We start from the raw sequence: 16,968 nt of genomic DNA, 5'->3' as shown, positions 1-16,968 counted from the left end.
CTTCAACTTAACTCTCCCAAATTAGTACATACCTAATTACCTATTATTACCACAAATAAGACGTGCCTTGGCCTCGAAATGATTACTTTGATTTTTACTCTAACATCAATAATGTTTCTGTTTCCAATTTTTTGTACCACAAAAGTATGCTTCATTTAAAAATAATTTAAAACAACTATTAATGTTCTTATCCTTGTATCTTTATTATAGCTACTAGTATTTCGTTCTCCGGATTTATAAATTTTGTGTTGTCATGTTTTGTTTTGCTTTGCTCTATATCATATTTTTTATTAGTGAAACTTTTTGTGGAGACATACAATGTGTTTATTTTATGTTTTATTTTTTTATTGTATAGAAATATATTTGTTTTGTTTCCCTAATAAATAAATAAATATAGTTCTTGCCCACACTACGCCCTTGAGTTGCGAACTCGTAGTAAATGTAAATTTAGAATCAATTTAACATCTTATCTGTTGACGTTCATAAGTGTACTGGTTACCTATATGAATAAAGTTATTTTGAGTTTAAGTTTATAGTTAGTCCACACAATTTTAAGATTGACGGATGTAGAAAGAACTATATATATGATTATTGTTTCGTTATGACGTCACAATTATTGGTACCGGTAGTTTCGTAGATAGTGCCAGTTCCAGGTGTGGAGGAAGGAAGGTGCTCCCAGCATCCTAGACCAGTCTCACCACAGACAAAATTGAATACAATGTTTTTTCTTTTATACTTACTTAAATAATTTGAATTAATTAAGTGATATGTTATTATATCCAAAAACACAAAGTAGCTACCAAATATATAAAATGAAAAATAATTAAGTATTTGTCTAGAATAAAATTTGAATAGTAAATTATAATAAGTTATAACTTAAAATTATTGGCGTCATAATTACCTTTTAATCCGCTTAAATATTTTAAAATAAAAATAGATTGTTTTGTCCAACTCTTATGTTTGAATTACAATCACGCTCTTAATGAGGTTGAAGTTTCCATTTAGTTTTAGTTTTTTTTATTATGTGGTTGCTTGTTTATTTTTTTCTTGTTAGTTTGAAAATTTAATTTCTTGTATAATTGATGTGTATGTGTGTAAAATTTGTGAGGTCATATTATAAGCATTCATGTTGATTTAGGACTTTTAATTAAATAAATAAAATAAAATATAGGTAGATTATTTTTTTACTATTGCTAATACATTTTACAGTGTTTGACATATATATACAAATAAAAATAGCAAAACGAGAGCTTTCACGTTACGATTTTCTTAGAAATAAATGAAAAGCCATTTTTTATAAATTGTGGAACAAACTTGTAAATAACCTTTATTTTACAACGTTCGTGCTTACAAGAACGAACGTTATAATGGATTACAATTGCTTTTATCGTACTTGTAATTAATAAGCAATACAAGTCGAAACACTGGTTGAATTCTGGTAAACAAAATATGATTGTTTCAAGGCAAGCTACGGCCTCTTTGCCTATTACTATATTTTTTTATGGGATTGAGGAGCGGGACGCCCAAAGAGCAGTCATCGCAGCCTTTGGACTCCCATATAAGTAGGTGTGTATTTTAGTAGGATCCTTCTCGGGATGAGTATACACTTTTTTAAACAGTTGAAGGTCGTATTTACCGAGGATGACGCCCACCGGGAGTCGATTCCACAGTACGTTAACGCAAATAAAATTTCTCGTAGCGGATTGTCTGCCTTCCAGCCATCAAGGTGATGCAAATGAAAGTTTGAGTTAATACGGTGTTGACACGAGGCAGCAGGCAACGCAAACGAGGCTCCATAATACACTTTGTAGAATACGTATAGAGACGCAATGTCTCTGCGTAGAGAGAGATAATCAAGCTGATCAATAATACATAGAGATTGACAATTCGACAAGCCCTTAGCTGAATTTGGCATAAGGAAGAAGATGGTTTTTGCAAACACATTCCCAGAGATGTAAGCAGTATTTCATATTAGGTCGTACTTAAGCCTTAGAATACCTGACGTCAACCATTAGACATTCGCAATATATGCCATATTGTATATGCTGGGAATATGGAAATTTTCACACAATTATCTGTATAGTTTCAAGATCCCTGATTCAAATGCACGGCGGCGTGCGAACCTAAAACTAATAATTGACGATCGATATTTCATATTCCATTTAAATCGGGAATAATTATAACCATAGCCTACCTTAACACAGAATTATTATTTTTAAACAAATATATGTATAAAAATAAATAATTATTTAAGTAATAGAAATAGATCGAGTACCTAAATATTGTTATTATGATTAACTTTCAGCCGCATTAGGCACTAACAATTTTAGTATACGCTTTGGGAAACGGGTTGAATAAATATCTACTATAAATAATCAGTTTTCTATACTAATATTTCATAACTCTGTATGTGTGTATGCTTGTAACGAATATATTATTATTGAGTTACACATATGATATAATTATTTCCGTAATATTAAAATTAAAAACTGTATGAAATTAAAAGATAAATGAAAGACTGCGATAAAATATTATTCAAAAATTGTGTGTAGTAAAAACACTTTTAAAACCAAGTAATAAAGTCAATATAGTTAAAATCTTGGTTGGCAATCCTCCAAAAGGACTGGCATAAAGACAGGCTTTAGCGTGTACGTTTAAGGGAAGATTCATGACTTAAACTGTGTCAAATCCAATAGGTTTTTGATATATAGGAGCTCTAAATGTCTAATGTTGTGATTCACACGAGAGAGAGAGAGAGAGAGAGATGAACGAGAGTTAGGGTGAGCTACTACTCCTGTTTGTTAAAAATGTTTTTAGTTTCATTGTCATACAAATCCCTATAATTTTTTTTCATCTCATCATTATAAACTCAATACTTGTGTATACTTTCCAAAACTTACTTGTAATATGTAAATAGCAATATTTTTTAACATGCACTTGCTAAGATATTATTAGCAGGCGTTAAATGTTAGTACAGTACCTTAATTAACAAGAAGAATTCACTTTAAGCAGGGTGTTTTAGTGTGTATGTGTGTCTTATAAGAGTATAAAAAGTACAAGAAGGACCCCAAGACAAGATCAAAAGCAAAGAGAAATAATTTATAACGTAGATAAAAAACTATAGGTCTCAGGCAGATAACATTTTTATTATTTTTAAAATAACATATATTGGAAAACTATTTATTTTTTATAAAATACAAAAGTTTAATAAATAAAAAACATTTAAATTATTAAAAATTTCATCACTCCTTCGTTATAACGTAAAATTGCTACGAAGTTCTATCAGGCGTTAATTCTACGCTGTTCACATGAATTTTAATTTACAGAAAAAATCATAACAGCCATTGTTCGATTCTTAAAAGTAGTATTTAGTGAGACGTTTGTTTAAAATTCAGAATTAAATTTGAGAATCATTTCCTAAGTAAACTTTATTATTGGAATTCATTTTTAAGAAGTGTGTCTCCATTATATATTATACGGCCATTATATCTATACATATGTGTCGTTCTCTGTTTTCAACAGCTGGCATCGCAAACGTCACCCATCAAAAACATCTCAGCTTTCTGGCAACACGCAAGCCATGCCGTATTGATATTTTGGTTCGAACGTGTAGTTTTCCCGACCTTGTCTTTACAATTTCATACCTATTTGGCCGAACGCCATCTTCAAACAAAGATATAATAAACGTACATTACTCCCGCAGTTTCATATAGAAATATTGCTAGTTATGCGAAGTGATCGTGATGACGAAACTTCCCATCCCTATTAGTAAAGTTTTACATTGAGTTAAAGAAACGCTATTTCAAGAGATATACATAGCATACAGTATACCCGAAAAGAAACCCAATAGATAACAGCGAATAAAGTAATGTTATAAAAATATACGATTTTACAAACGATTTAAGAGTAACGAGAAAGATATCTCTTATTCGTATAAGAGATATCACTGAACAAAACATCGTCCGAAAATTTCATTCTGTTGATTTCTGTAGGGTTTCGGAAAAATTTATTTTCATCTGATTAACCTTTAGAATTTACGATTTCTTTTAATAATCAGTCAATCAAAAGGAGAATACTTGGTGGGTATTTTCCTTAGCAACAAAGACATACTCGTGGCGTGTTTAATAACTGTATCGTGCTATAACCACTTAGTTTTATCGTGAAAAACTAAAGTTCTCGTCGACTTATTAATAAGCTTTGTAGTTTTCTATATAAGATTATATAACTATAATAATATTTAAAGAATAATTTTACGTGTGACGGAAAACGACGCGTTTGCGCTGCGTCTCTTAGCTTTATTGTGCGTCATACCGTGACTGCGAACGTTTCAGAAGTTTCATTCAGTCCAATTAGAAGATATCGGTGGACGGTCGTGTGATCATGACCACGAAGGAAGATGTAACAACCTTCGAGGCAGCTTTGGAGAGAACTGGTGAATATTGCTTTGTTTATAATGTCTCTATCTCTGTTTGATACGAGATGAGTTTTTGGCATACGTTAGAAAATGAAACATATTGTTTATGATATAAGTTTTAATAAACTTTTAAATTATTATGTCATGTATAGTTACCACTGTAGAGTGATCGTAATTGACAAATATTGCTCATTACTCATTTCACTCACGTTGAAAGATGTATTGTTGAAATGTGAATTAGTATTTTAATTAACGATAAAATGCTAGTATATTATATTACAGTTCGTAACAGCGTTAGAAAGGTCGAAAATTAATAAAGCATGAATGTTATGAAAACACTTAACTATTTTATAAATATTATAATTATTGTTATGGCGGTTCGTTTTTGCTTTTAACACTAATACATTCGTCATGAATGAATACGTTTTTTAATTAAAATTATAATTATAGCCCGAGTACTGTGTACCGTATAAGTGGTATTTGCTACGAAATGTGCACAGTTGTACGAGTTTTGCGAATTTTACCTAAAGCATTTGTAGTCACAGAAGTTAGCTATAAAGCTTTACAAAACGATTCAGAGCTAATCTTTATTGGAAATGTTATCCGTGACTTTATATTCCATTAATCTAATAATTCTATGTGACTATGTAGGTACATCTGTGGTCATGCTCCTTACGAACTTTGATCATTATGATTTTTGAAAGAACGTAGTTGACAACTGTAACATTATTCTGAAGCACACTGACCGCGCTCAAGTATCTCTAACTTCTGCAAAATATTTCAAATTTGTAGCAACATAATAACAATTTAATAGATAATTATTATGCATTGCGTAATATATACCTATTCACAATTAATGCGCAAGATTCAGTTATTAATTTGCTCTACATTCTATCAGATATTACAGACAATATGGTGTACAACAATAATATTATAATGACTAAGCCACAAAAACGTAAACTGGTGCAAAATTCATTCCATTAGCATCATACAGCATCATAGCGTAGCAACTGAAGTGCCAATTCTTTAAATGATCCCACAATCAAACACATTGCAAGCTATTATAAATGTAACATAAGACACTATCGGCCTAAATAGGTTATTTTTCAGATGGGGACTTGGAGTTGTGTATATTCTTAGCTGAATTTCGAACCAGTAAACCGACATTCTGGAGTGGGTTCCGACAACACGGACCCTCTCTATACGTACTGTTATTTATATTAGTAAGGCAACTGACAGCTATGTAGATATTTTTGCTGCTTAGTTTCATCATCGGACGTCAAGGCAAAATACAAAATACCATCCGTATCACCTCGACGTTCGTCGTTCCACAACTGAGCGTAATTAAAGGCAGTTTTTGCCGCGCACCACCACTATGTGGAACCAGCTGCCCACTGAAGTATTTCCGACCCAAATCGAATAAGGGTACTTCAAGAAAAGAGCTTCCTGGCAGTGGGAGTGTCCATGGGCGGCGGTAACACTTAACATCAGATGAGCCTCCTGGCCGTTTGCCTCCTGTAAAATAAAAAAAGGTATCTATAGGCTGAAGCCAGATTATGCAAACTATTAGGCCAAAATTATACCTATTTATTGTACTAAGGTCCAACTTGTACAAAGGTACTAAGGCAAGAGCGTACCAACGCTTAAAAGGCCGCCAATGTACTTGCGAGTTTTCTGGAAATTTGAGTGTCCATGGTTTGTTCTATAAATAAACTGCATGCATTGCAAGCATAAGCAAATTATTAAATTTCTAAGTAAGATACTGACCTATGTGTATGGTCAAAGATTTACCGTTAATTAAAAATAAAATAATTCAAATTTATGAATTATTTAATTTTTTGTAACAATTATGTTTAAGATAAAAGAGCGTGTAACATATACCGTGGAATAGTATTAAGTATGATGGGGTAAACTTCAGAATAAATAAATAAAAAAAATGTTGTGTCTAAACGGAAACCAAAAAAATATATTTTATATTAAACGCCTGCCAACTAATAGGGAAAAACATCTAAATAAAAAGACGGTTGTATAGAGTTTCCAATCTTAGCTTTTCAATTTTCCTTAAACATTTTCCGCCTTCATATAATCCAGCGCAAGGAAAACGTTTGAAAGCTTATTTCTCGGAAAAATCTATATCGGTCAGTTTAATTAATAATAATGATATCATCTAATATATTTTTAATCTTGTCTTTACTCGTAGTAAAGACAAGAAGAATACAGCTACGTAAGATTGTCACTAAAACTCACTGGAACATCAAAAATATTAATCCTATCTCACCGATAAAGGGTTTGTGTAATCGATGTATTTAGTTTATTCGTTACAACCATAGACAAAAAAGTGCGGAATTTTATGATTTTAATTGTAAGTAATACAAATTATATTTTTTTTTTAATTTCTTATATTATATATTCCTATTTCTTCGATAATAAAAACACGTGGAATTTTAGTTTACAATTCGTTATTTGAGTTTTCAATAAAATATTTTGCATAAAATATAAAATACTACATATTTCATAAATTTTCTTTACGAAATCTACATCCTGTATCTTTTTCATAATATCCACTAGATTGGTACTGATGAGTTTGCATCAGATGTTAAAGCAGTTATTTATAATATGAATAATAAACAAATAAGAAATCCAAACCTTTAACTTTATTAAGGCACGGTGAAATAGGAGCATATACTTACTTTATTGTGGTAGCATCAAGTACCAAGGCAGAAAATAATAGTCTCTAGTAAGGTATTGTAAATACTGTATATTTGTTGTTGTGTGTTGTGTTGTTGTGTGTTAGAAATAAATACTTTCCCATTTAATAATTTAAAAAATAATAAAACAAAAAATTACTACATAGCCGAATGCGCATAGTTATATGTCTCTGCGTATAGTCTCTAGTTAAAAACGTAAAATGATTTGAAAAATTTAAGGATTAATTGTACTGATTCCTTGGTATCAGTAGCGATAATTGGATGGGTATTTATTGCTAAGCGGTTAATCTATAAATTATACTTACACGCGCTCGTGAGTTCTGACATGAATTTAAATTACAGACTTAGCTATAATCGTCAAGATTACTATAACATTATTTCTGCTGAATTAAACTTTGAACTATTAAGATTTTAAATTTCGCAATGCAAGTAATTTAGTTAAGGAAATGTATACAAATATAAAAACCTATATAAGTTGAAATTGCAGCAAGTACCTTCGAATCGAAATATTTATTTATTTAGATATACTTTATTACCTTATTCAAAAACATACACATAACAAAAATATAACTTTTGGCAACAACAAGCTAACGGCGCGGCCTTATCGCTAACTAATCTCCCAAATATTTATTTTCCGGGGACTAACCCACAACCTCCACCGTTTTCATTAACCACTAAGCCATTATAAGACAATACTATTTATATTTAAGGATAAATATTATTTTAAATTGGGTTAGTTATTTTGTGAAAGTGATTTCACTTCCTTATTGAGATGTTTTAACTTATATCCTATCCCTTAATGTATAAATGTATAAAAATATAATGTATAACTATTTCATGTATCCGGAACCATTGGGGCACGGGGCAGACATATTATTGCAAAATTAATGAACGATAGTTTTTCTTGTTATAAATAAGTATTAAAAGTCAAAATGTATTAAACTTAATACAACGGGAGTATGTCGGTTTCCCCATGATTTCCGTTAACACAAACTATCCTAATTTATCAACCACATAATAAACTATATATTTTATAAGTTATTGAATGAGTAATTGTTTGGTTCTATTGAATCTTATGATCTGTGGTCAACATTATGTGTGGTTTTTAATTTACAATTTAATAAAAATAATTTACAATTTTATTATTTTAGGCAGTGTCTATCCGCGTAAATATTAATTAACTTTGATTAAATTTGGGATGATAAAAACGTGGGATGCCCTACGAGTAAAGACTGCTTACATGCCGACTCATATTAGGCACGCTCCTATGATAAATTAAATAATTTTGACTAAATAGACAATACAAACAAATTAAAAATGTTTGTATTTATAAACGTGTGAATTTGTTAGTTATTTTTTTATGTATTTCAGTTATTAACCAAGATTCATTCATTTTTTATTTTCCAGTGAGTATATTTATATTATTACCTACATTCAAACATTATACAAAAAACAAAGTCTTTCTTTCAAGGGTTCATATCCCGGGCACAGCAGGATAACGAACTACAAAAATTGTAATAAATGAAACCTGTGTTATTGCAGGAAATGGACTTTACAACATTTTGCTCGTGGCTACGTGCGGGCTGATACTTCTTGGTATCGGTGCTGATCTGTTTGGGTTTAGTCTCGTGGTAGCTGCTGCCTGCGACCTCAATTTATCAGTCAGTCAGAAAGGCATTCTCACTTCTTTACCCTTCATTGGTAAGATGTAAACCTTTAAAGATCGACCAATACATAATAATCATCAGTTATTTATTTTCAGACCTGGGTAAATGTGAGTAAAAACTTAAATTAAAACATACATTAATAATCCTAAGTAAAATGTATCATTCAATGATTATACTGAATGCATCTGTATAAATAATCAATCATTATTTTTACAAATTTTGTATTTGTTTTAATAATAATTAAGTACCCATTGTTAAAAATTATTTTTATTTGCGTATTTTGACAATGACGTCTGATGAGTTATCGTGAAATATATTTTTATATTCAATTTTCAAATATAGATATACAAAATGCTAGTTTTTGCATTACTTGATATGGTTCATAAAGTACAAATATATATACAATTAATTTCTATATATTTATAAAAAGTTTACCATTGCTGAACTATAATGAATTCTTAATACTTAAATATTTGTAATGCCAAATCACATCTGAACTTGGTAATGCAATTGTTTTCAGGCATTCTTCTTGTGTCGTATCCGTGGGGTTACGTGGCAGATACGCGCGGACGCCGGTTCGTTCTCATAGTGTCTGTCCTGACGGCATTTGTTTTGTCCTGCCTCGCTAGTCTTGCCACTAATTGGATACTACTCGGCCTGATCAAGTTCGTGTCTGTTTGCTTGTAAGTTTCTCACATTATCTTAACACTTATATTAATCAAAGGTATCGGCGTCAGAAGTGAACCGTTCCCATGACCAGGGAATCGGGTGCTTTTAAATAATAGAGGATTATTTTTACTCTATATTGACTACTCGAGTACAACAATAGAAGATAGGTGAAATAATGAAAGGTTAATTGCTATGTAACGAATGAATGCAACGTAACAGTTGAAGAGAGTGCCTACGTCTGGCTATATACTCTCGGGGCGTAACTCCGTCGATTTAGGAAATTGCCACGCTTATAAAACTAATAAAGCCCGAGTGAGAAAAATGTACAGCCTTGGCTCATACAAGGAGAGCGAAACTCCCTTATAGCTAAAAAACAGGTTTTCCAGGCTATATGAACAATAAATGAAGATAAAGCTATACGAGCTATACGAAATCATTTTTGATGAGATTTTACAATCCTACTGATGATAGAGAACTTTAGTTCTAGTAAATATAAATTTACAATTAATTTAACTTCTTTTTTGACGTTCATAAGTGTACTTGTTTACCTATATGAATAAAGATATTTTGTGTTTGAGCTATTTAGAACTAAACTCATTTCGTGATTGTGTTCTGATAATTAAAATAATTATAACACTGAAATCTATCATTGAATAATTTATATCGGTTTAAATTTTCTGTTACTACAAAACAACAACTATACACGTGGTAAAAACATAATATTAAAAACACGATCTTGACATTCATCTCCGGAACATTCTCATCAATAAAGTGGGTCGAATTAATTCCTACATTCTTACACAACATAGTAAATATGATTCATTTGTTTTGCAGCAAAAAATTAATTGAAATTGAATATTCTATTACTTTACGACTTTGTATCGTGCAGTATACAGCATTTAGGGCGTAAATAATATACGTAGGTGGAATTTAGAGGGCAGACAGGAAGCAGATAATTCACAACTGAGCGTTTCTTAAGGCAGTCTTTGCCGCGCACCACCACTATGTGGAACCATATAAATGTATTTACGACCAATTCGACTTAGGGTCAAGAAAAGAGAGCACCAATTCTTAAAGGGCTGACAACGCACTTGCGAGCGTTATAGCAATATAAAGGCCGATTTACATTATCTTAGTGTTAAGGAGAGTGCTTTAGTACAACTTGAAAGGCAAGTTCTTTAGTGCTTTAGTGCGTTGCGAGTGAACGTTTACATTTCTTCCAGTAGAGTATCATTACAGCGCCACAATGAACGCGCAACGATGTCGGCAAACACGCTCTATTCTACGCAAAATACTAACTGTAGTTATGGAACAAATAGAAGACGAGATTTTATTCGAAATAAATAAACTAAATATAAATAATAAACAAAATAGCTTATTTTAAGACAGTGTATGCCTAATGCCTAGCCGGTTTGTTTTTGTATAAATTGTTTTTAACGTTCCACAAACATTCGTGAACAACATATTCAGACACAAATTTGATAGTTGTATCTTCCGACCATTTAGCCATCTTTAAAAATCAAAAAACACGCACGCGTTTCTCGGCACTTATGCACTCTCCTAAAGATTTGACTAAATTACGTGTTTACACACAACAAGGGAAGATCTCGGGGGTTGCGCGGGCGCGGGAGGGGTATCACTTGAAACAAAAATAAAAAGCGATTCTATTTTGATTCAACTTGAAAGTCAAGTAGAACCGTACTAAAGCAAGTAGCGTTTACATGTTTCAACTAAAGTACTATCCTAAAGCACTCTCCTAAACACTAAGATAATGTAAATCGGCCTTGAGAGACAATGGGCGGCGGTATCACTTAACATAAGGTGAGCCTGGAGGCTGGAGCCCGTTTTCCTTTTTTTGGAAAAGGCCGGAAGATGCCTTTACCCGTAAAGGGGTTCTGACCATTGGTACTGAAGGAAGTTTGCACATTTGTACAGATTGGAAATAAAAAATAGAAATCTATTTATAACATAATTAATAAGCACATGGATTGTATTTGTGCTAATTAAACAAGTTATCAGGTTTCAAACATAACTTAATAATAATTGTTTCTTAGAATAGATCTTAATTTCCGGTCATTAAAATATTTCAGCTCCTGCGCAGCAAACTCGGCAACGTACACACTAGTGGGGGAATCCTGTATTGCACGCGTTCGTAGCAAGTACATGCTTATAATCACATGTCTTATTATTGTTTCACCAGCAGTCGCAGCCAGTAAGTAGATCACGAACTAGAATTTGTATAGCTTCTAGATTAATAATAATAATAATAGCCTTTATTAATATACATTTACATTTAAACAAATCTCCATTTTAATCCTCTTCTAGTGTATCTGTGTGCCCTTTTTTGGCAAAGGCTTCTTCCAAATCCCGCCATTCCTCTCTGCTCTGTGCCACTCTCTGCCATGTACCACCTGCTGTTCCTTTAATGTATATCCACCTTCTGAGTTGTCTTCCTCTTTTTCGTTTGCTGTACCTTGGGCACCAGTTTAGTAGTTTTTGCTTCACTTTTCTGTTCCTCTTGCCATGTGACCCGCCCATTTCCACTTTAGTTTATTTATTGTTATTGTAACATCTGTTACCTTAGGTATTTTTCTAACCGCTGTATTCTTTATTTTTTCTTCTTTTCTTCGCTATCATACATCGTTCCATCGCTCTTTGACACACCTAGCTTCTAGATTAATGATAGGTAAATAATTCTTGGCAGTGATGAGCAGTGTTGGCCTAGTGGCTTCAGCTTGCGACTCTCATCCCTTAGGTCGTAGGTTTAATCCCCGGCTGTGCACCAATGGACATACTTTCTATATGCGCATTTAACATTCAAACGGTGAAGGAGAACATCGTGAGGAAACCAGCTTGCCTTAGACCCAAAAAGTCGACGGCGTGTGTCAGGTACAGGAGGTTGATTATCTACTTGTCTATTACATTGACAAATAATCATGAAACTGATACAGAAATCTTAGGCCAACAATGGTAGCGCCACTGATTTATTTTTAAATAAATCTAAGACACAATTCAATACATGTTTGAAGTTCGGGAGTGTCGTTCCTGAGAATCACCCTTAAATACTTTTATTTGTAACACCATATCATACACAACGCAAACCTACATATTATAAGCTACCCAAAAACGCACTTTCTTCGCGGTTTTTCACCTTCAGAAGCTTTTCATCTTTAAAAACAAAATTTTCAGTAACGTTTCAAAACTTTATACATTCTGACAATCTTAAACAACATCTCAACCTGTCTTTAATTGAAAATATTCTTACTATGCAACAATAGTTTACGTATAAAATGTAATAGTTATGTAAAAATTATTGTGTTAAATGGAAAAAACGAGCTACCCACGACACAGGGAATAACACGATTACCTACAGCTACATTAAGTGTGGTGGCTAGTGCACTTCTTTTTTAGTATGTGTAATAAAGTTTTTTCTTTCCGTTTCATTTCTATATTTTATTAAAAATTAAAACCTTTCTTTCTTTTAGTACTTACATACCCAACACTTCTGCTCTCGTTCAAGTGGAACGTACCATTATTGGGAATTTCATTCACACCGTGGCGATTTTTAAACATCGTTCTGGCAATACCGGCTGGATTAGGAGGGTTGGCCATATGCTTCTTTAACGAATCACCAAAGTTCCTTGCAAATTGTGGGCGGAAAGAGGAAGCAGTTTCTGTATTGAAATCGATTTATAGGATAAATCACGGAAAGAATAAACATGATTTGCAGGTGAGCACAATCTTTAATTGACGTGTTTCTTTGTCCATCGCTCAGGTCAAAAGACTTGTGTCACTGATAATATTTCAAGCAAGAATTTTTAGTTAGTTTACTGCCTCCATAGTTATGTTAACGACTGAAAGATCATCGAACGTCAAGAATGCGAAATTCCACCCGTATCACCTCGACGTCCGTCGTTTCACAACTGAGCGTTTTAAGGCAGTTTTTGCCGTGCATCACCGCTATGTGGAACCAGCTGTTCACTGCAGTCCGAACCAATTCGACTTAGGGTCCTTCTAGAGCGTACCAATTCTTAAAAGGCCAGAAGCGCAATTGTGAGCCCAGTGACATTGATAGTGTCCATGGGCGGCGTACTTTATGTGAGCCTCTTGCCTGTTTGCCCCCTGTTACATAAAAGAAAAGGTTGTTGTATCGACACAACGGATTTTTAAAGAGTTAATTTAGTAAACCATTTAATAAGCCTAAATTTATTTCAGCTATCAACCTTAGTGATAGAGGATGTCGCCTCAAAAACGGATAAGTCTCTCTTCCGCGCCATGCAAGAGCAAAGCTCCCCTCTATTCAAGCCGCCTCTTCTATTGCGGACCGTGCAACTCTACTTCATTGTCTTCGTCGTGTACATGACGTGAGATAGAGGTTTTATTCTTAATTTAACTTAGTTTATAAAGCTAAGTAACATCGCGGGTTTATATTTCCTTGTTCCTTCCTCAAATACTTAATACATACCATTCAGCTCCGTCTTCTAGAACCAAAATAATAATTGTTATCTGTTAAAAAGCTTGGTACAGTCACTACAGAAAACATACTTGGTGGTACGATAAAGAAGCCGGTGGTTACTTAGTATTAGATTAGACCCACGGGCATGAGTTAATTTAGGGGGAATAAAAAAATATTATAGTGGAGAATCAAGTTTTATAGACATGAGTTCCATTTCATGTGGAGTAAAGGTTAGAACTCCATAGAAACATCTTGTCAATATTTCAAAAACTGGCGAAGCCTTTCTTGCCAGTTCTTCTCGTCCGGTCTACGATGTGATTTTAAAACATGCAGTTAATAAATATACTATTAGTAAATCTAGAGTTAATTCATAAATAGTAATAATTAAAATAATTAAACATTAATAAAAACAAATTTAAAAGTTTGGTACCTGTGGCAGTGTACCTTTAACGCTATTCGTTCGAAACCACCAGCTCTGAAGTCACCGGTAGGTACTATCTACCAGGCGACAACTTAAATCTTTAATTACTAATTTAATATGTGCACTTGAACCCCAGAGCCCAAGAGTCTCATTCCAAATTATTAATAAGTTAATTTTATAAGTGTAAAACAAATTACTATGTAAAACAAAAGAAGTAGTCAGTTAGATGTCCCAAACTCATAGCTTGAAAATAAAATAAAAATCTTGGCTATGTTTTGTTCATTCACATGCCATGTTTTTTTTCTTGTAATCGTATTCACTACTTTAATTTATAAATGAAACATTTATTTCAGTAACAATAGTTTCCTCGTGTGGCTCCCATATATTCTGAACCTTGTGAGAGCTTCCTTGGAGAAGACCAGCGATTTTAACAATCTCTGTGAGCTGATATCAACACATTCCAGCAATAAAACATATATGCATGATAACTCGACTGAGGTTCGTTATCATTATTATAGAAAATTATGTTTCCGACAAAACTTAAACTATATTAAAAAATAATTTCAAATCTATTATCTTAAATGTTTTTGAAGATATACAATGAAGTGATGTGTAATCGTAGACGTTTAAGAATAGTAGATGAATAGACAATTTAGGAAAAATAATCAGAACGGGACAACTTAACTTAACCAGTCTTAACATCAGACTCCTGTACTTTAGTGACTTCTGTCTGTGGCAACCCTTGATTTTGGTCTCAGACTCCTGTACTTTAGTGACTTCTGTCTGTGGCAACCCTTGATTTTGGTCTCAGACTCCTGTACTTTAGTGACTTCTGTCTGTGGCAACCCTTGATTTTGGTCTCAGACTCCTGTACTTTAGTGACTTCTTTTTCGTGATACTGACAACCCTTGGCCTTGGCTTCAGACTTCCGTAACTGTTTCGTGATTATCTTAATCAATAAGCAAGTAGGTGATCTGCTTCTTGTGGCTCTCAATTGCAGAAAACATTCTTAATCAACATGAATTTATCCTTAATCCCGTGCGAAGTTATAATGGCACGGGAATCAAAACAAAACCTATAATTGTATTCCAGGGTCCACCGTGTCTTGGCCACATAGAGGAGAACATAATCTTCACTCTCGTCATCTCACAGTTCACTTTTTCGTTTCTGAACTTCGTGATATCCTACCTGATGAAATGGAGACGGCTGGTTCTCCTAAGTATATTAAGCCTATCAACCCTAAGTGGATTGCTGATCAGTTTTATGCCAGAACCAATATCCAGTGTAGTATTATTTATGATGTTCACATGTACCAATTTGGGTATGGGCATTTTGGCATCGTACTTCGTGGATCTATACCCTACGTCTTGTAGGTTAGTGCTTTTTTAATTCAATTTTAAAATTATATTTGTATTATCAGTCTGAGGCACGCAAAGCTGTGTCCCGGCTGGAATCCAATGGATTTTTCTATCTTTATACTTACATTTCCACAGTAGGCTACTTGATAATTATTTGCTATGCTCATATATTTGTGCGTAACTGAATGTTGAATATCTGTATCTCTATTACATATTTTAAAAATAAAAATAAATAAATTAGTGGCGCTACAACCTTTTTAGGCCCGGGACCTTTTAAATCTAATAGAGATGAGAACAGAGGCAAGTAGGTGATCAGCCTCCTACACGCCGTCTACTTTTTGGGTCTAAAGCAAGCCGGTTTCCTCACGATGTTTTCCTTCGCCTTTCGAGCGAATGTTAAATGCGCAATTAGATAGAAAGTCCATTAGTGCACAGCCGGGGATTGAATCTACGACCTGATAGATGAGAGTCATGCTGAAGCCACTAGGCAAACATTGATCTATTACATTTTTTTATAAATTTAATTCAATTACAGGGGAATGGCCACCTGCCTCAGTATAATGGTTGGAAGAACCAGTAGTTTTATTGGTATCAATATCGTCGGGAACACAATTTTTACACATTGTGAAGTAACTTTCTACCTCTGGGCTCTATTGGTCTTAAGTAAGTATTATTACCGTACATTTAAATTTAATTTCTAAACAAGTGGCATAATATATCTGTTTTTTTAGGTTCATACAGTAGAATTTCCCTAATTTTTCAATGTTACATTACAGGCAGCGTTCTCGTGGCGTGGTTTCTTCCGCCAGACAAAGTCAAAGAAATTCCCAGTTAAAATTTTAATCCTAAGTAGACATATTTTATAACTAGAACAATTTCGTGTATGAAGCGTTGACGTCTGACTTTTTTATTCAAACTAATACAATTTTGGGTTGAGGTAATGAAGTGGTACGTCTATGTGCACGCCAGTCTAATGGCCTGTTCTTCATGAAAAGAGACTCATGTATAACTCAACCTAACAAGTTGCAAGAGGTGAATTAAATTTTACTGTAATAGAACGAATGAAATTGACATATTGGAATATATGAAGTTACTCTACTTTTTCCAATGTAGACAATAAATATTAGCACTTTGAAACTTATAAAAAGAAGTATATAAGGGCTAAATTATATATTTAGTCAGTATTCAAGTGTAATTTAAGCACGATAATATTAGATTTGTAATAAATACTTTTTTTTTAAGCAAAAAACTTGAAAAAACTGTCACTTGCATATA

General features: G+C 33.1%; 1 protein-coding gene across 1 annotated transcript; it reads left to right on the top strand.

Annotated features, from left to right (window-relative positions):
* Positions 1 to 4,338: 4,338 nt before the first annotated feature.
* LOC125049500 (organic cation/carnitine transporter 7-like) lies at positions 4,339 to 16,911 on the top strand. Its single transcript, XM_047648838.1, has 10 exons — positions 4,339 to 4,432; positions 8,665 to 8,823; positions 9,310 to 9,472; positions 11,549 to 11,670; positions 12,944 to 13,188; positions 13,674 to 13,822; positions 14,689 to 14,833; positions 15,428 to 15,708; positions 16,229 to 16,356; positions 16,470 to 16,911. The coding sequence occupies exons 1-10, from the start codon at positions 4,381 to 4,383 to the stop codon at positions 16,526 to 16,528; spliced, it is 1,503 nt and encodes a 500-aa protein (XP_047504794.1). The 5' UTR covers positions 4,339 to 4,380; the 3' UTR covers positions 16,529 to 16,911.
* Positions 16,912 to 16,968: the final 57 nt, after the last annotated feature.

This window comes from Pieris napi, chromosome 5 (genome assembly GCF_905475465.1).
Source record: "Pieris napi chromosome 5, ilPieNapi1.2, whole genome shotgun sequence".
NCBI lineage: Eukaryota > Metazoa > Arthropoda > Insecta > Lepidoptera > Pieridae > Pieris > Pieris napi.
This window is presented reverse-complemented; position numbering and strand designations above follow the sequence as displayed.

Coding starts and splice junctions, on each gene's coding strand:
- LOC125049500 (XM_047648838.1), top strand. CDS start 4,381: ATGACCACGAAGGAAGATGTAACAACCTTCGAGGCAGCTTTGGAGAGA. Junction 8,824..9,309: donor CACTTCTTTACCCTTCATTG/GTAAGATGTAAA, acceptor AATTGTTTTCAG/GCATTCTTCTTGTGTCGTAT. Junction 16,357..16,469: donor CTGGGCTCTATTGGTCTTAA/GTAAGTATTATT, acceptor GTTACATTACAG/GCAGCGTTCTCGTGGCGTGG.